This window comes from Miscanthus floridulus, chromosome 3 (assembly GCF_019320115.1).
Source record: "Miscanthus floridulus cultivar M001 chromosome 3, ASM1932011v1, whole genome shotgun sequence".
NCBI classification, from domain to species: domain Eukaryota; kingdom Viridiplantae; phylum Streptophyta; class Magnoliopsida; order Poales; family Poaceae; genus Miscanthus; species Miscanthus floridulus.
Genome location: NC_089582.1, coordinates 104,975,694 through 104,996,661, shown reverse-complemented (window position 1 = coordinate 104,996,661; position 20,968 = coordinate 104,975,694). Strand labels below are relative to the sequence as shown.

The following is a 20,968-nucleotide window of genomic DNA, read 5'->3' as shown; positions in this document are numbered from 1 at the left end:
TTCGTCGCTCGATCACTCGATCTGCGCGCGCTGGCACTGGCAGCTAGCGGCCGCGCACAGGCACAGTGCAGGTCGGTGGCGCGGCCAACGAGCACGTGTGGTGGATAAACAGGATTACTTGATAGCTCGGGTTTACCGATCGATCATCATAGCCGATCGACAAGAGCAAATGAAAAGCGGCGTTGGCACCATGAGCCATGCATTTGATTTGTGAAGCTTTTACAGCAAGCATGGTAGCAGGTGAGCAACAGCATTATTCTCACTCCACTCTGATCCTTGCACGCTACTCTCTGGAGTGTGGATCAGTCTTTGACTGCTCTATGCTAATCCTTTTGTCCTCACTCAAGCAGAGAAAGAGACAGCGGCCGGGTAAAGCGCATCGTTTTTTTTATTCGCTTTAACTGTGCTCAGCACACTGAGCCCCCTGCTGCATGCTGCGCCTCTCATTCATCATCCGTCCGGCCATCTCGCCTGCCACCTCCTCCAGTCCACTCCAGTACTCCATCCATCAGCGCACCAGCATGCTAGCTGTATGGTGGAGTATCCATGGTGAAGTGATAAAGGTCGGGTGCGTCCGTAACCTGTGTCGTCTGTCTCGATCTCCCCGACTCCCCCTGCATATCATTCACCACACCCGCTTGGACTCACGTGAAAGTGCGACAGCTACACGCGCCGCACTAACTGGACATGCATGCATGCATGCACGAGTAGCCGGCGGTGGAGGGGCGCGCGGCCATGGGCATGCATGTACCACTACTCATCAGTCATCAGATTATCTCATATACGTAGGAGACGACGACGAGCTAGTGGCTAGTGCTGTCGTTTCTCTCTTTCCTCTTTCGATACGGCCGGGCCGGGAATCATTCAGGCATGCATGCAGTCGCGCAGAAAAGCGATCGACGGTGTTTCATTTCATGGCCAGACTTTACTACGGGCCGGGAGTCTATGGCCGTCCCCAGTCGTCGTCTGCGCTTCGCACGTGCGAGTTGCCATAGGATTCTTTCCCTAGCTGATTCCCGCCGGGGTTCTTCCTCTCGTTGGTTGCTTAGGGCGTGATTAGTTGCCCCGCTCACGCCGTCCGAAGGCCCATCCGGTATCCCTTGGTGTATTATGGCCGTGTTTGGTTTCCCTGCTCACACATTTCGCCTGCATCCTCATTTCGTTCATCTGCCCTCCTCCATCCCGTATGCCTACATCTTCTCAATTTTCACTTCCCTCTCTATGCAGGACGGCTTGATTCACGCATGGTGCAGGGGCTCATGTGTCAGACACCCAAAACTTTGATGCATGCATGCAACCAAACATGATCTCATCTCGTACTGAACCAACAACAAAGACAACCAAACACGACCACGTGCACGAGCTCAACCCGGCTTCTTTGGTCTTGCACAGCCTAGCCATCCTGGCTCGAGGTTTTGCTCTGCAACCAATCACGCCCTTAGTTGCTTGCTTGGCTGGGATAGTTCCTTGTTGGAATCTACAATGCAGCGGAAGAGACTGTTAGCCCACAGGATCACCGGCTCAGGTGAGTCGATCACTCACCAGTCTTGCCGACCACGGCCGAGCACGACTGAGGCTGTCCGACCACACACACTATGACTAGAGGTAGAAGAAGAGTGAGAACAGAGCATACACACGGTACAAGCACCAACGTTGGCCGGAGCCCTATATAGGAGATGACAAATCTAAACTCTCTTTACTGAGTTGTAGTGGCAAACTATTTATACAACTCTATCCATCTAGTTCTAGTACAGCTAACGTGCTGCTACAGTCACTAGATAACACAGCAGGACTTACTTCTGTGCCTGTTCCTGCATGTGGCTACAGTACGACAGGTGAGCCGTTCGACGCCTGCCTCTACAACGCTACAGTACCACAGCAGAGAGCCTTTTCGGCCCCGCCTTCCCTTGCTGTGTGTTCACACAAGAAAGCAGTAGATTATCTAACAATTCTTCCTCTAATCCTACTGCTATCCCTTGTACCCCCTCCATGCCGATCATCTCCTTCAGCTCCGTGAGTCGAAGACGTCCGAGCGTCTTGGTGAGAACGTCCGCGAGTTGCCGACCAGTTTCGACGAACTCGATGATGATCTGCCCTCCATCGACACAGTCCCTGAGGAAGTGAAACTTCACGTCGATGTGTTTGCTCTAGTCGTGCAAAACCGGATTCTTCACAAGGGCAATGGCGGGCTGGTTGTCCACCATCAGTGCTGGTGGGTGAGCTTACACGTCGGTCCGCTTGCCCAGCAGTCGGCGTAGCCACACAACTTGGCATGCCGCTGTGGCCGCCGCTACGTACTCTGCCTCGCACGTATATAGTGCCACCACCTTCTGTTTCAGCGACATCCATAAAATTGGAGCTAACCCGAGGAAGACAAGCACTCTAGAGGTGCTCCGCCGTCTGTCAATGTCCCCCACCATGTCTGCATTGCTGAACACAATGAGCTGCAGTCTACTCCCGCCTGTCTTGGGAAAGATGATCCCCTGATCCACCATCCTCTTGATGTAGCATAGTAGCCACTTCACTGCAGCCCAGTGATCCTCTCGAGGATCCTCCATGAAGCGACCAACGTAGCCCACGACGAACGCAATGTCTGGCCTCGTGTGGACTAGGTAGCGTAGACCGTCGATGATGCTCCAGTAGAGTATTGCATCCACCTTCACCGTGGTGCTTTCCTTCGTCAGCTTCAGCCGCTCCTCCATCGGAGTCACGCATGGCTTGCACCCAGCCATGCCGCTCTGCTCCAACAGCTTCGAGGCATACGCACTCTAACCGAGCGTGAGTTCCTCCTTCCCCTATCTTACCTCGATGCCGAGGTAGTAGGAGAGTGCGTCGAGATCGCTCATTCGAAAACGAACCACCATCTTGCGCTTGAAGCTGTTGATGTCCTCCGTGCGCGTGCCGGTGATGATCAAGTCGTCCACATACACGCCAACGACGAGCTCCTCCTTCCCCATCGCCGAGTGTAGAGCGCGTGCTTGGTTGCGCATCGCTGGAACCCAAGCTCGCCCAGCGTGGCATCAAGCTTAGCGTTCCATGCTCGTGGGGCCTGCCGCAGCCCATAGAGCGCCTTGCGCAGTTGGAGCATCTTGTGCTCCTCTTCCTTAACGGCGAAACCTGGAGGTTGCCTGACGAAGAGCGTCTTCGCCAGCTCACCGTTGAGGAAGGCCGATTTAACGTCCAAGTGATGGACGCTCCAGTCCTTTGCTGCTGCCAAGGCTATTAACAAACGGACAGACTCCATGCGTGCTACTGGCGCAAAGATCTCTTTGAAGTCTATGCCCTCGTGCTGAACAAAGCCTTGGGCGACAAGGCACGCCTTGTGCTTGACAATGGCGCCGAGCTCATCCCGCTTGACCTCGTACACCAACTTCAGGCTGATCGGATAGCATCCTAGAGGTGGATCGATGAGCTGCCATGTCTCATTTTCCTCGATCACCTTCATCTCCTCCAGCATCGCCCGTCACTAGTTTTCGCTGCGCTCATCTAGCGTGAACGTGGGTGGTTCCTCTATGCTGACGAGCAGCAGCTCTTGATCATTGAGCAGCCGACCAGCTAGGCCTGAGGGCCCTGTGTCTCCGATGATGTCGTCCAGCCTGTGGAACTACACCTCCTGACCTTCGTGGAAGGCATCCACAAACTCAGTGGTGTCACTTGGAGGTGAGGTCAATCAGTGTTGATAGAGTTCCCTGTTCCACCGAAGTGCTCGGCACCCCCGTTGTAGTGCTCGGCACTACTCCTGGACAGCTCATCACTACTCCTGCAGTGGTCGGCACCACTGTAGGAGTGCTCAGCCTCAGTATTGGAGTGGTCGGCACCACTGCAAGACCTCTTGGCTCTGCTATAGGAGTGCTTGGCACCTACCCTTGAGTGGTTGCCACCACTATAGAACCGCCTGGCACCACTCCTGACGTGCTCGGCATCCCTTTAGGAGTGCTCGGCACTCCTCCCTGAGTGCTCGGCACCCCTCCCGAAGTGCTTGGCACTGCCCCAAGAGTGCTCAGCTCTATCGCTGGAGTGCTTGGCACCCCTTTTGGAGTGCTCGACACCTATTCTCCAGCGTCTCCACCATCGTGGATGACCAAGTGCTCAACGACAAAGGTGCTGGCGAAGCCGCCAGCTTCCCCCATGCTCAGACTATTCCAGTCCCAAGCCACCTTCTCGAACATGACATCGCGTGAGACAAGACCTTGTCTCCGCGTGGGTCGTAGAGCCGGTACGCCTTGGTACCCTCCACGTAGCCTAGGACACCATTGGTGTGCTCCTATCCTCTAACTTGGTGAGGATCGGCTTTGTCTTCCTAACATGGTTGATGTAGCCGAATGTCCAGAGGAATGACAAGCTCGGCTTGCGCCCGTACCAAGCTTTGAATGGCGTCTTGCCCGTCAGGGCCTTGGTCGGAGAGCAATTGAGGATAAACACCACCATGGTCACCGTCTCACCCCAGAACCTTGCCAGCATACCTTTGGCCTTCAGCATGGATCGAGCCGGGCCGACCACCGTCTGGTTCCACCTCTCTACCACGCCATTCTGTTGTGGCGAGTACGGCGCGGTGTGGTGTCAGACCACACCTTGATCCACGCAGTACGCAACGAACTCCACCGAAGTGAATTCACCACCACGATCAGTCCTTAGCACGTGGAGCTTCTTGCCGCTCTCGGCCTCCGTGCGCATCTTGAACTTCTTGATCGCCACTGCCGCTTTGTCCTTGCTCGTTAGGAGTTGTAGCCACATGTAGCGACTGCAATCATCCACGAGCAAGAGGAAGTACCGCCGAGCACCGTTTGTAGCTGGCGTGATCAGCCCGCAGAGGTTGCCGTGGACCAGCTCGAGAGCGTCCTTCGCACGATACTTGGCTATCTTTGGGAATGGTAGCCTCCTCTGCTTCTCGGCCAGGCAGCTATCACACAGCTCATCTCCATGCTTGATGTGGGGTAGCCCTCGAACCATCTTCTCTAGACGACCAAGCGCGTCGAAGCTGAGATGTCCGAACCGGGCATGCCACATCCATGGTTCCTTGGTGTGCCTTGCCGCTAGGCACACCGGCTGCTCTACCTTCAGATCGAGCAGGTACAACCGGTTCAGGGACCTCTTCACCTTGGCAAGAAGTCGCTCACACTCATCCAGCTAACCAACGCTGATGATGCTGGAACGCAGCTACGGGGTGTAATATACATCCATTAGCGCGTGGTGCTCCCCATTCTAGCACCTGAAGATGATGGTGTCATGCCCTTGGATTTCCACCCGTGAGCCATCACCAAACTTCACCGTACCGGTAACATCGTCGTCGAGCTCGAAGAAGGATGCCTTGGAGCCCATCATGTGGTTGCTGGCACCAGAGTCCAGGTACCACCGCTACTCCTAGTCGGCACCCACACGTCCGAGGTGGACTTGGGTGCGCAGTTCGTCGAGGTTGACAGCCTTCGGGGCCTTCCTAGGTCCTTCCACCATCGTTGCCTCTTCCTTCTCCTCGGCCTCGATATTGTGCAGTGCACAGAACATCGCCATCAGGATAGTGGCCTCATCATAATCATCAGCTTGCACCAGATGAGCCTTAGCCTTCTTCTCCTGCTTGCGATTTGGGCACAACCGTGTCCAATGGCCTGTCTTCCTGCAGTGCCGACAGGCGTTGGGGTCGACCTGCTTCTTCTTCTCCGAAGAAGCCTTGCTGCGGCGCTTGCCATCGCCACCGTGGCTGGTGGATGCTGCCTTTCCAGAGTTCCTCCGAGTAGCCCACTCCTCTTCTGTCAGCAGCAGTTTGCTGCTGTCCTTCATTGCTATCGCCTGCTCCAGGCGCTCATCCACTGCCCGTAGATGCTCTATCACATCCTCAATGATGAGGGTGGACAAGTCCAGCATCGTCTCTATGGAGAGAGCGATCTAGATGTACTTTGCCAGCACGGAGTGGAGGTACTTAGAGACCGCCTCCTCTTCATCGATGGTGACGATGTGGCTCTTTAGCTTGCCGATGAGCATCTGCAGGCGGAGGGAGAAGTCCTCTACTATTTCACCATCGTTGAATTTGAGGTTGGCGTACTCCTGCTTCAAAAGCTGGGCCGTCGCCTTCTTTGTGCGGTCGGAACCGACGCACATCGCCACAATAGCCTCCCACGCCTCCTTAGCAAAGCTCTTCCCCCCACAACGGCTCCCTCTACTCCGCCGGTACAGCAGCAAGGATAGCCTCCAACACTGACATGTCATCTTCATCATTGTCGGTGCCCTTGTCAACAACATTTCAGAGCCGTCGGGCTCTGAGCTTGACCTTCATGGTCACCGACCACTCTCCATAGTTGGTGCTAGTCAGTGTCGGCCAACTGGTGCCGCTGACCTCCCATACCGTGTGAACAACGACCTTTAGTCGTGGCTGGGCAGCCACAGTTGTGCCACTGTTGTCGTCCATTTCCGAACCGTTCGTCATCGTCAGCGGTTAGTCCGACGACGGCGCTTGTACAGCTCTGATACCACTTGTTACTTCACAGGATCACCGGCTCAGGTGAGTCGACCACTCACCAGTCTTGCCGACCACGGCCGAGCACGACCGAGGCTGTCCGACCACACACACTATGTCTAGAGGTAGAAGAAGAGGGAGAACAGAGCATACGCACACAGTACAAGCACCAGCGTTGGCCGGAGCCCTGTATAGAAGATGACAAATCTGAACTCTCTTTACTGAGTTGTAGTGGCAAACTATTTATACAACTCCATCCATCTAGTCCTAATACAGCTAACGTGCTGCTACAGTCACTAGATAACACAGCAGGACTGACTTCTACATCTGTCCCTGTATGTGGCTACAGTACGACAGGTGAGCCGTTCGACGTCTGCCTTTATAGCGGCTACAATACTACACAGGGAGCTTTTTCGACACCGTCTTCCCTTATTGTGTGTTCCCATAAGAAAGCAGTAGATTATCTAACAGATATGCCAGCTCACGTGATCTTTGGCTGTATAGCTGCAAGGCAGTTTTGGGACGCTGTCCACACCACATTCAAACCGACGTCGACTGGACGGTGCAGAAGCTGCAGGAAATTGCTCCGCCCAACCATGTCCCAGGCAAACCACGTTCCTGCTCCTATGCTGTTGGCACATTTGGAAAAGAAGAAACAACACTGTCTTCAGGGATGATCGAACTGCACTCAATGGGGCACTAGCAGCTTGCAGATCGGAAGCCTGCTTGTGGAAGGCTCGATTGCCAAAGAAAGACAGAGAAATTACGGATGCTTGGTGCTCCATTTTAGTTAACGCAATGTAAAACATAAATGTAGTTCTTGAAACTATGTTTTTCAAACATTAGGCCTTTGGGGCCAATCAATCAATATAATTCCAGGTGGGGGATCCTCTCCCCTCCGTCGACTTATCAAAAAAGAAAGAAAGAATGCAACCAGATTTTAGCTTACGGCTAGACGCGGAGGTTAGAGCTTCTTACTTTAGGTGACAGCTGGTACGAACGAACAGGTTTTGATTTTTCGAGATGTATAGATTTTGTTATGCACTTAGATATACACTATATATAGATACATAGTAAAAGCAATATATCTAAAAAAGCACCTTATAATTTAGAATAGAAAGCAGAGTACATAGAATGAAGGATTCCAAGTAATTAAGATATGCCAATGATCCTGGTTTTAAAGTATGATATCCTTCTTGAAGCATGGCCCCCGAACTAAACTATATAAGAAGGGGCAAGGTATGCCCTAGGAGCAACTCATCTCGTCTCAATACATACTTCTATAAGAACGATTTTTGCGACCACCTTCATTTATTTAAAGCGAATAATCTGGGATAGAGGAACATCCTGTACCAAATTTGTAGTGCTCAACGAGATCTAAAACTTTCTAGGGTTTCTCTCTATCCAAGTGGCAGCGAGATTGGAGGTGTGGCAACACCAAGGTTAGAGGCATGGCATAGGAGCCAAGGTGAGGACCATGGGCTTAGCGTTCTCGGTGGCAGGCTCGATACTGGTCGTGCTATTTTTTTATTTGGTTAATAGAAATGGACATGCTCCTCGTCTCTATAATAGAGACTTCTACTCAGATGCAAGTGAACACCTCACATTTGAAAAGCAGTATTGCCCGCCTATATGAAAAGCATGTAGTAGTAGGGATGCTAGGCTATTCGTGAACCCACAACAAAATTAATTTTCAGGATTATAACCAGTAAAAAGTAAGTATATTTGTGGGGTCACGTATAATTCGCTTTGCATCCCTATGTAGTAGTGACATTGAAAGAGTGAGAACGGAGGACGAAATCAGTGTTTGAGGCAGGAGATAGCTTCGCCACGTACCACCATTCTTGCAGTTGTCAGGCTATCAGCATCGTGCTTAATTTGGCGGTAGCGATGCGTGAATGGAGGTGATGGGAGACCATAGTCGATGCTATCAGGCGGCCCTGGAGTATGAACTGATGATTACTTTTTTATAACAATAGCTTACGGTAGCTTTTCTGTGTGCCACTATGTAGCTATACGTCCTTAAAATAAAATGCTCCCAGGGGGCAACATTAGACAATATGTTGCCGACCTAAAAACTGGAATTATTTGAGGTGCTTCTAGGAGGCAACATTACATAGTACGTTGCTGACCTGAAAACAGGAATTATTTGAGGAGGCAAGAAGGTGATAAAGGTGACAGGGGTTACAGCCTGAAGAGTAAAATGCACCGCTGGTACTCGAATTGGGCTTTAGGTGCCATCTAAATTCCTAAACCTGCTAGTCATGTCACGTGAGGTCCAAACCACTATAACTTGAGTTAGTCTCCCCTACCGGCATGTGGGTCCTACGCGTTGGTGCCACGTCAGCATGTAATTAGTGTGTCATGCAGGAGCACTTACTTAAGTTATATATGGTGATGATCGATTTGGATGCCACGTGACATGATTAGCATGTTTAAGAACCTAGGTCCACGACCAGCCGGCCCGGTGCTCACGGGGCTCACGGGTGAATAAACGAGCCATGGGCAAATAGAAGATGTGTCCTGCATGCATTGGTCAGTGATGAATAAACAAAACGAGTCTCTAACAACACCACCGCAGTTAGTGATGCAACTCAACAAGAAGAGCTACATATCAGTGACTTGTCTTGGCGAAGCGCGTCACTAATAACAGCCCCTGTCATTAGTGACACGTCTAGTTGGGAAAAGTCTCTAACAACTTTTCACTAGCAACACGTTTTGTTTTCTAGCCATGGGCAACAACAAAGCAGCAATGCACTTCGTTTACCCGCGTCACTAATGTTGTTACATTAGTGGCACGTTTCAATTCCAAGTCACTAATTAAGGTGTCTCATTTGTGTTGTTTTGGCATAGTGGTGCGTTTTGAAAGTTTAGATACACGAATCAAGTTCAATGACCGATGATGTATTTTCTTTACCTTTTACATAGGTGTTAGGTCTAGAACAAGATCTCACTTATTGGATGCACTACTGGAAAGCTGAAATTCCCTGACAGTTTTGATTTATTTTACGGCTATTGTGTAAACTGTCAGGGTAAATGTATTTTTTACGGCACCCAAAACACACACTGGGAAAATACGTAACCATCAGGGAATAATCTTATTAACCTGTGAGTTTAAGAAACCGATAGGATAATTAATTACCCTGACGGGTTTTCAATAACTCCCAAAAAATAAATATTATCCTGACGGTTTTTGTATTTTCCCTGACGGTTATTAAAATTACACACAGGGAAATTATCTAGGAGGCGCGAAAGCAATTGATGATTGGGAAAAAAAAGCCGCCAGAACTTTCATTCTGCCGCTCCAAAGACAGAGAGGTGGGCTTTCGGCCCGCCAGAAATTTCCCTTCCCACGGTATCTTCTGAGCCTAAGAGGCGCATTCAGGAAGGAAAAAATAAGGCAAACCCTATCCCTGGCTGCACCCGCACGGTCCCTCCCCAGCGCCGCAATCTTGCGAGGCCACGGCTCCTTCTCCCGCACGATGCTCCTGCGCTCCCGCACGCTACCCCTCCGCCCCTCCGCGCCATCCCCCATGCCACGCTGTCCCATCCGCCCGCACGACGCCTCCCCATGCCGCGCCGCCCCTCCGCGAATACACGTCGCCACGGCTCCCTGATGGCTCCTCCACCCCACACCGACAGCAGGTCGCCGCCCCGAACATGGACAAGACACCGTGGCTCCCCCGAACGCCACTCGGGTCTTCCTTAGTCTCCTCTGCCCCTACTTCATGCCTATGAGCAGCGGAGGTCCGTTGGAGGCAGCTACACCAAGATCCACATCGGAGGTGAAGGGAGGTCCGTCGGAGGCAGCGACACCCGATATGGAGAAGGTCGTGACTGTGGATCCACGCTGGAGGTGAAGCGCAGAAAGGTCCTTGTGTGGTTTTGGTAATTGAGTGACAACCCTAGGTGGACTAATTGTGTTTATGTGAGATACACATGTGATTAGTCCATAAGTACATGTGTGTGAGCAACATATGCCATGAATGTGAAAATGGTTTGGAGATGTTGCAAAGCTCACACATGTGACGATGAAGGAGCTTATTGCACATGAGACATGACATTGAGTCATGTGATAAAGGTGGAGAAGATCAAGACAAGACTTGGCTTGATGGACCGGTTGCAAGCGTGAAGGGCAAGTCGGAGGCTTTGGAGCGATGGACCGCGTGGCGGTGAAGCTTGAGCAAGACTTGGCACCGATGGACAAAGGCAACGGTGAAAAGCAAGTGAAGTCAAGATCGATGAACCAATATGATCACGTGATGATATGAAGTGGATCATATCATTATTGATCATGTTGGTGCATGTGTTGCATCGACATTGGAGAAGATGGAATGAAATGCGCAAGGCAAAGGTATAACCTAGGGTATTTCATTTCACCGGTCATAGGTATGTAGAGAAGTTGATGACCGGGTTTAGGATAGATGGCCATACTATCAAGAGGGGCAAACTTATTTGCATATCGGTCATCTAGTGCCACTCGAGTGATCTAACTTTGCATCATCGCTAGGATCGAGTGGCCTGGCAAGTTGAGTGGCTAATCCTTTCGAAAATGTTTGTGAAAAGCTAACACACATACACATGGTGGTGCACACTTGGTGGTGTTGGCACATTTGCAAAGGAGAAGACGTTAGAGTTGTTGTGAATCAACTTAGAGAAGAGAAAAGGTTTTTTGGTGTACTCCGAACTATAGGATGGTCCTTGGATTGGAATACTGTTTTGATCCATTGTGATTTGGATCAAGTATGCATGTGGGATGTGTAGCCCTCTGAGTAAGCTTTCTAAAATGTCCAAGATCATCGAAATCGGAGTTCGGAGTTAAGAGTTATAGCCGTTTTAGCGCTGAAAGGTCTGTGACCGGACGCTGGCGTGAAAAACGACCAGACGCTGGGGTCCAGCGTCCGGTCGGTAGCTGTGAGTCCGGTCAGAGCGTCCGATCAGTGTTTTTAGCATGTCTAGAACTGACCGGACGCTGGGAGAGTCCGATCAGTGATGACCGGACGCGTCCGGTCGTTGAAAAACGTCGCTGGAACCTCTCTGTAAGTGACCAGACGCTGGGTTTCAGCGTCCGGTCATTATGACATGCACGTCCGGTCAATACGCGCTTTGCCCAGTGAATGGATAACGGCTATTTTAGCCCTTGGGGCTATAAAAGGAGTGTGTGGCCGGCCTTGGGCTGGTTGCTTAGCACCCTTAGGCCTATGTGGCTTGTGTAGGAGTGCTTGGATGCCCTCTAACTCACTTGTGCTTGCAAGAGTGCGAATCAATTGCGAGTGAGTGTGATTCTAGTGCGTTGCATTGTAAGATTGCATCGAGTGGCACTAGGTGATCGAGTTGCAAGCCAGTGGTGTTTGTTACTCTTGGAGGTTGCCACCTCCTAGACGGCTTGGTGGTGGTCTCCGTCGAAGCCCGCAAGAAGCTTGTGCGGTGCTCCGGAGAAGAGCTTTGTGATGGGCATTGTGCTCGCCCCACGGGAGCCGCGAAGAGCAACTCTAGTTGAGCGTGTTATTGAGCTACCCTCACTTTCAGGGTAGGTTCTTACGGTGCCCGATGTGCGGGCTTGGCGGGTGATGCCAATTAGCTGCCGAACCACCAAGTGAGCGGTCGACACAACGGGGACGTAGCGTGTTGGCAAGCACGTGAACCTTGGGAGAAAATCACCGTGTCAACCTTGTTCTTCCCGTTGGTTTGCAATCCCCTTACACAAGCTTGTGATTACTTTTATATACATTGTGCTTGTGTAGTTGCTCTTGTAATTAGTTAGCTTGTGTAGCTCACTAGTTACCTTCTTGCTTGTGTAGCATTGAAGTAGCTCCCTTGCATGGCTAATTTGGTTTGTGTAACCTTGTTAGTCACTTTGCTTAGTTTATGTAGCTAAGTATTTGCGCTCTCTAATTTGGCATTGGTTGCCTTGTTATTGAGCATTACTAGTGAGCTTAGTTGGATTTGTGCTTTTGCTTACTAGCATGTGTAGGAGCTCTCTCATTGCTTGAAATACTAGTGGCATAGGTTTGTGTGGCCTTGCTCCTAGAATTGGTTAGGTGAGCTCTAGTTAGCCTGGCACCTTTGTTGCTTAATTAGGATCTTTGCAAGGTGCTAGAGAACAGAGATAGAGGGGTGTAGTCTTGGCTAGACCGATAGTTTTAATTCCACACTTGTTTTGGTTAGCCGGCACGATTAAGTTTTAGAAATGACTATTCACCCCCCCCCCCCTCTAGTCGCCATCTCGACCCTTCAAGCACCCGTGAGGAGCTTCCTGGTTCCAGAATCAAGGTTAAACTATATTCTTTTCTCCTTGTGATGTTTGTCTGCATATATTATACTTGTGGCATTTGGCTGTGCTTCAGTTTAGTGAGAACTTCACTTAAACAACGTTAAAGAAGGTTAATCCAGTTTGATTTAGGGAGAACTTTACTTTAGTTTTATACTAATAAAAAATCTTTGGTTGCTTCTCGATCTGTTATAGTGTATCTTAAAGATAGTGTTTGCTTGATTTTCATGTAGTGCACTTTGTATACATATTGAGTGTTTGTTCTGTTACCTAAAATAATGCAACTCAGAAAATGTGATGTCTAATATATTAATCTTTGAATACAGAACTAATTAACATGTCACACTGTACGTGGATGTATAGTGGTTGGCAGAGTGGTAGAGCTCCCTCTAATTAATGGATTGATCAAACCACTCAGTTTTTGAATGATGCATTTTCATTTCCGGGTGTAGCTCAAAATGATATCATCAAATGTCCTTGTGCCAAGTGTCGGAACTATTTTAGACACCAAAGAAATACTATAGAAATCCACTTGTGTAAGCATGGTTTTAAGGAAGACTATTTAACATGGACAGAGCATGGAGACGGGGTTGTTAGTCATGCTAAATTTGACAATGCAGCAAATAGAGAGGGTTTTGATGAGACCGACCATATGGATGAAATGCTAGTTTATCTAGCTGGGGCCCATCCACCAGCAGTAGATGAACCAACACCATATGCTAAAGCCTTCTATACGATGGTCGCTAGTGCAGATGAGTTGGTGCATGAGAAAACCAAACACTCATGCATGTCCGCCGTTGCTCGATTGCTTGCTGTAAAGTCAAGATACAACATGTCTATTGCAGAATATGATGACGTCTTTGATATTGTACATGAACTTCTTCCTCTAGATTCTAAGCTACCTAATGACTTCTACCAATCAAGGAAACTATTAGAGGGTCTTGGTATGCCATATGTGAAAATTGATGTTTGCTACAACAATTGCATACTTTTCTACAAAGATAATAAGAATAAAGAGAAATGTGATTTTTGTGGTGCCAATTGATATGAGGATGGTCGGAAGAAGGTTCCACGCAAAGTTTTGCGTTATCTTCCCATCACAGATAGGCTGCAAAGGTTGTATCTACATGCCGAAACAGCCAAACTAATGCATGCACCTAGTCCCTCAACGAGTGGTAAAATGGTGCACCCTTGTGATGGAGAAGCTTGGTAGCAATTTGATAAAGACTTCCCTGACTTTGCATTGGATAGAAGAAATGTTCGACTAGCTGTAGCAACTGATGGTTTCACACCATTTAATCTAAATGCTGCTCCTTATTCATGTTGGCCAGTCTTTGTGACCCCACTAAACTTGCCTCCTAGCACACTGTTAAGGCATGAGTATCTTTTCCTCTCCCTTGTCGTTCCTGGTCCTGAGCACCCTGGTAAAAAGTTAAACATTCTAATGCAGCCCTTAATCGATGAACTTCCAGAACTATGGGTAGGGGTTAATTCTTGGGATGCTTCGGTAAAGAAAGAATTTAAATTAAGGGTAGCTTACCTTTAGTCTATACATGACTTCATGCATGGCATATGGTGACTTTGCTGGATGGAGCACGCATGGTAGATTGGCATGCCCATATGGATATGGGTGCAAAGGTTTCACACTATGTAATGGTCATAAGGCTTGCTAGTTTGATTGCCACAGGAGGTTCTTGCCTATTGATCATGAATTTAGACAACAAGCAAATGCATTTCGTAAGAACACTAGGGTTTTTGATGAGCCTTCTAGTCGCTTAATAGGAGAGGAAACACAATGCCATTTGGATAGATTTAATTTGTAGGTGATTCAGCAACATATGGAAAATTGCATAATTGGACACATGTACTTTGCTTTAGGCAACTTCCATATTTCCAGAAGCTTCTTCTACCTCACAATATTGATGTGATGCACAATGAAAAGAATATGGATGAAGCCATATGGAAGACATGCTTCGATATATGAGATAAGACCAAAGATAATGTGAAGGCTAGGCTAGATTTAGCTCTGATTTGTAATCGTCCTTCGCTCAATTTGGTGCAAAGTAACAATGGGAAGTGGGATAGGCCAAGAGGTCCATTCTGCATTGGTAAAGATGACAAGCCAGCCATTCTCCAATGGATCCAAGATTTAAAGTTTCCTGATGCATATGCTGCAAACATAAGGCATGGTGTGAACCTTTGAAAGGTCCTAATGGATAGAGGGGGGTGAATAGCCTATTGAAAATTTCTACAACAACACTTAACAAACTGGTTACACAAATATGAGACGAAGCAAATGTTGCGCTAGCCTACTAAAAATGCAAGCCACCTACCACAATTCTAGTATCTATAGTCTCTATCCACATAATGGCTATGTCACTACACTAAGTTAGTGAGCTCTCGAAGACTAACTAAAGAGCCTCACTAACCACTAGACCCGACGCAAGCTAGCTCTCAAAACTAATTACACTAAAGAGCTTAGCTTACACACTAGGAATGTAAATACAAGAGAGGATGGTGATCATTATACCGACGTGTCGGGGAGTGAGACAATCACAAGATGATCACAATCAATCATAATGAATACCAAGAAATCTTCAAACAAGATGACACAAGATTTTTTACTGAGATTCACTTGCCTGCATGCAAGTTAGTCCTCATTGTAGCGATTCACTCACTTAGAGGTTCACGCGCTAATTGGCATCACACGCCAAACCCGCAACCGGGTGCTGCACAACCAACACAAGATGAGGATCACACAAGCTATGAGCAATACACTAGAGTACCTTATGGCTCTCCGCCGGGGAAAGGTCAAGAGCCCCTCACAATCACCATGATCGGAGCCGGAGACAAGCACCTTCCTTCACTCGATGATCCTCGCTGCACCAAGCCATCTAGGTGGCGGCAACCACCAAGAGTAACAAGTGAATCACGCAGTGAAACACGAACACCAAGTGCCTCTAGATGCAATCACTCCAACAATGCACTTGGATTCACTCCCAATCTCACGAAGATGATGAATCAATGATGAAGATGAGTGGGAGGGATTTGGCTAAGCTCACAAGGTTGCTATCTCAATGCAAATGGCTAAGAGGGTGAGCTTGAGCCAGCCAAGGGGCTTCAATAGAGAGCCCCATGAATAGGGCCATTGGGCTCCTCACTGCACCTTGCTCAGGGCGATCGGATGCACCGGTTAGGCTGACCAGACGCAGACCCTAGCATTCGGTCACTGGATGTGCGCCACGTGTCCCCTGCTTTAAACCTTTGTCGACCAATCCCAACGGTCGAGTTCTAAGGTCAACGCGGTTAAAATGAGACCGGACACGACGGTGCTCACACTGCTCATGCACGCGCCAGAGCCATGAAGGCCTGACTGGATGCGTTGCTCCACACGGTGACTCAGCGTCAGGTCACTTCTAGAGAGCTCCCCGAGCGATAAAACGATGATCAAACACGTCAGGTCCACCCTGACCGGACACAGCCAAGCGTCAGATCCTAGCTGCCTCAGCCGCTTGCTCTATGTCACCATACGTCATCCTCAACTAGACGCACAAGTGTCATGTTGGGTCACATTTTGACCCAGCATTTGGTCACTCACCGAGGCTGAGCACTTCACTGTCCAGAGCTGACTAGACGCACCCAGCTGAGTCCGGTCACATGGAAACCAACGTTTGATCAGTGAAAGATAGCTCCTCCACTTCACCGACTTCTCCACCCTTGCTCAAATGTGACAACCACCAAGTTTATCACCTTGTGCACGTGTGTTAGCATATTTTTTCAAATATTTTCAAGGGTGTTAGCACTCCACTAGATCCTAAATGCATATGCAATGAGTTAGAGCATCTAGTGGAACTTTGATAACCGCATTTCGATACGAGTTTCAACCCTCTTAATAGTATGGCTATCGATCCTAAATATGATCACACTCGCTAAGTGTCTTGATCACTAAACCAAAAAGCTCCTATCAAGTTTCACCTTTGCCTTGAGCTTTTTGTTTTTCTCTTTCTTCTTTTTCAAGCCGAGCACTTGATCACCATGGTCACCACACCATTATCATGATCTTCACCATTGCTCCACCACTAGGTTAGCACTAAGGGTTCCAACCTTGTGCAAAAAAAAGATTTTAGGCCTAAAAAGTCATGACTACCACATCTTTATTGAATGGTTGCTTCCTATTGTGTTCCGTGGGTTCTTGCCTGACAATGTATGGCGCTCTTTGGCCGAGCTTAGTTACTTCTATTGACAATTGTGTGCGAAAGAGCTTAGCAAAGATGTTGTCCATTCTCTGGAACAAAATGTTGCAGTGCTTCTTTGCAAATTAGAGAAGATATTCCCTCCTAGTTTCTTCAATGTTATGCAACATTTGGTCATCCATCTACCTTATGTGGCAAGATTAGGAGGGCCAGTCCTAGCTCATTGGAGTTATCCATATGAGAGGTAATTATGTAAATAAGTTATGTAAACTGCTGTCCAAATTAAAGGACCTTAGTTTATTGATCTTGGGTATGCTGTTACTTCATAGGTGTATCCAAAAACTTAAGAAGAAAATAAAAAATAAGGCTCGAGTTGAAGCTGCCATGGTTGAGGCATTCCATGTTGAAGAGGTTACAAATAATCTTAGCTTGTATTTTAAATCTATTGCTCCTTCAATAAGAAACAACATACCTCGCTATGATGAGGGTGCATCTACATTTCAAGGTACATGTGACCTTGAAATTTTTAAATGCTTGGGTCGATGCATTAGTCCAAGGGGTATCCGTGACCTCTCAAATGAGGAATACAAGGTTGCTTTCCTATACATATTAACAAACATGCCTGAGATGGAAGATTTCTTCATGTAAGTTCTAAAAATAACATGAAAATCTGAGGTTACTTTAGTAGAATTTGTACATATAGGGATAACAATAAATCTATTCATGTAGACAATTTGAGAAAGAGTAGTGGAAGAGCTGTCTTCCTCCCATGGAACAGCAACTCCGTGATTTAAGGTTAAATGGTTGGAAACATGGCCGTGGCATAGAATCGGGGCCAATTTTTTTTGAATGGTTCAAAAAAGAAAGTAATGTTCTTCCCTTGTTCTAAAAAGTCACATTATGCTTACTTTAAATTATAAGAAAACTTAAACAAAGTTAACATATAAATTGTTCTTTTTTAGTGCCAGAAATCAGCTAGCATTCACAATGTGATGTGCCAAATGTCTTATGGTTTCCACACTCAAGTTACCTCGTATGGTTGTTATGATATCAATGGATATAGATTTCGCTATGAGAAATATGAGAAAGGAAGACTAGGGTTAACAACCATTAATACTGGCGTTTGTGTTACTTCATATGATGAATTTGATAACACTCTTGAGTATTATGGTGTCATAGAAGATATCATAAAGATAAAATGGGAGGGCAGTATTAATCTAGAGTTGGTTTTGTTTTATTGCAGCTGGTTTGATCCAACACCTAATGGATTGAGGCGCATAGAAGACCTAGGCTTGGTAGAGATCAAGCATGCAGCAAGATTAAAAAGTTTTGACCCATTTGTGATGGCTAGTCAAGTTACCCAAGTTTACTATCTGTCGTACCCATCCAAGAACAAGGAGCTATCACCATGGTGGGTTGTGTATCAGCTTGCTCCACATGGATGTCTATCAAGAGGAATGATTGGATGGTACCTTTGTTATTGATTTGGAGGATGCATTGGACACCATAATCTCATTGGGCTCCAATGAGATAACTGACCCAAAAGACTTAGAAATAATAGAGAAAGCTGTTGTTGAAGATGAAGGATACGATGAAGAAGATATTGAGGAAGAGTATGAAAGCACAGAAGAAGAGGAGGAACCAATGGATGAAGAGGCTGAGGAGACTTATGATCCAAATGATTTTTGATCTAGTCATAAACTGCAATTTAGAAAAACTTGATGTTCCAATATATAGTCCTAGTAAAAGCAATGTGATGTAATGCAGTTTGTTATGTCTGACAACCAAAAATGTTGTCAGGACACTTCTATTGTTCAATCTACTATTATTACCTATGTGGACTATTCATTTTTAGCTTGTTCACTTTTTCAAATTATTTGTAGTTTATTTACTTGCTGGTTATTCATTTCATCCATTTACCTTTTGTGTAGACTTACTATACTGGTTATTTATTTCCTGTGCAGACTTAACTTTTGTCCTGGTTATTTATTTTCTATGCTAACTTACTATACTGTTGTGCAGATGACTCGTTGCATTCGTCATGTTCGAACCAATCGTGCTACTAGTAGTCGTGGCTCCCATGGCAGTGCATCTCATGGTACTAGTATAGCCTCTGCTAGTGAGGCCGCCCAAAGGACCAGAGGTGCTCCTCCCCAAGAAGAGCCACCTAAAAAAGAGGAAGGAAGCTAGGGCGCCAGATAGAATTAGCACTAACTAAGATAGGTACCAAGGTGGCTCTTAAACCAAGTGGCGACAAGTGAGTACATTACTAATTGTTGGTTCATGTTATTATAAATATTTGAACACCTCAATACGACAAATATTTGTGACTACAGATAGTTTAGCTATGTTGACTATGACAACAAGAATCCCCCTTACAAATACACGACTCAACTTGGAGTCATTCTTGTAATACCCTCGGTGTTACGCCCTAAACAAACTACTAAATCATGTCATGAGTATCATGTTTATGTAATAATGCATGTGATAGAAAGTGTTGATAAATTTCTTGTAGCCTAAAATGACCAATAAAAATGTTAAATGGAAATTTATTCAATAACTCATGTTATGTCAAGTAGGGTAGAAAAACCAATTTTTATTGAGCAAAAATACTATAGAACATGTGTCTGACACTTAAATAAAGTTTGAAGTACAAACTTTGTAGATGACAATGAAATACTTGCTGTGAAAAAATAAAATTGCTAACTAACATTTCTAAGAGCCTAAAAATAGAACTTGAAATCAAATTCAGCTCAAGGACTTGGAATAATTTAAGTATATATACATCAAGACAATGCCATGTTTGGCAATTTATTTTGTGAAATCGGGTTAAGAGATGGTGTCGTGTTTTAGCTCGGGTTGGTAGCCTGATATGCTCTCTTGAGCATGGGGAAGATGGTTTAGGTCCAGAAGCAACCGTTTAGTTGTTATAGGTGCTTTAAAATGCGTGCATGACACGTTCTTGGGCTAGCTCGCCGGGTTGACACGGTCACCGAGCTCAGGCGCTCGGCATCACCATGCCCCAGTGCATAACCCCTTATTTTTGATAAAAACTGTTTTATATATGTTATGTGTATTTACGTTACTAGAATCTTATAAAAAACACCTGCATAGATATAAGTATCCTATGAATCCTACTGGTACAGGTTCGAGTAGCTGCTATGCTTAGGTTTTCCGTAGCGTTAGTAACCTACCGTTACTCACAATAAGTGATTATTATAATTACTCTTAGGATAAAAATGATAAAAGGAAAATGGAGACTGGGTAGGGATATGGTATGGGTTATAGTGGGTGTGACAAGTTGTGTCCCGTGGCCACAGAGCTTAGCTTAGTTATACTGTTTTCCCTGTCCGTGTCGATTGAGGACCGTCCATTGTTGTGGATGATAGTTAGGTCATAGACTTATTATCCTAAGTACATACTTGCTTATGGGAGCGGGAAGGCTCATTACGCTCTTGTCGTGGGTTCTAGCTCTTTCTGGACCGACTGATTGGAGGCAGGGAAAGGTGGAGGTCTAAGCACCATATTGAGACCAGGTCTCAAGTGTGCAGACTTGGAGTCCAAGTTTGGATGAGGACCTGGATCCCATGACAGGAGTGAAATGGGTTGGTCTTATTTGTGTCTAGGGTACAAACAGAGCGTGTATTTTGGGTACCCAGTTGGGATACATTGGTTCATGAATCGCCATTTCCGTGAGACGGTACGACTTGGCTATGGTCTAGCACCATAGTAAGAACTAGAAGATGAAAGATGATAAATTGGTTCTAATTGCTCAACCCTTGCTTGAAAGTAGAACAGGTGCTTACCTAGAATGGTTAGCTAATGAAGTAATCATGACTACTAATTAAACTTGATCTTAAGGATGTACTTCTAGTAATGCTTTTTGCAAACAACAAGAAAACAGTAAACCCATATTGCCTATCATACCCCTTGGAGTCAGAAAACTATTCCCACTAGTCGGGTAAGTCTTGCGAGTACATTGTGTATTCAGGGTTTATTTACCCCTGTTGCAGGTGCAGTTTGAGGAGTAGCTCTTGTGTGGAGGATTCTTCTAGT

The 20,968-nt window shown here is 46.9% G+C and overlaps 1 protein-coding gene across 1 annotated transcript; it reads right to left on the bottom strand.

Moving 5' to 3' along the window:
- Positions 1-2,222: 2,222 nt before the first annotated feature.
- On the bottom strand, positions 2,223-2,702 carry LOC136544160 (secreted RxLR effector protein 161-like). Its single transcript, XM_066536414.1, has one exon. It carries the CDS (start codon positions 2,700-2,702, stop codon positions 2,223-2,225), a length of 480 nt encoding a protein of 159 aa, XP_066392511.1.
- Positions 2,703-20,968: the final 18,266 nt, after the last annotated feature.

Coding starts and splice junctions, on each gene's coding strand:
- LOC136544160 (XM_066536414.1), bottom strand. CDS start 2,702: ATGGAGGAGCGGCTGAAGCTGACGAAGGAAAGCACCACGGTGAAGGTG.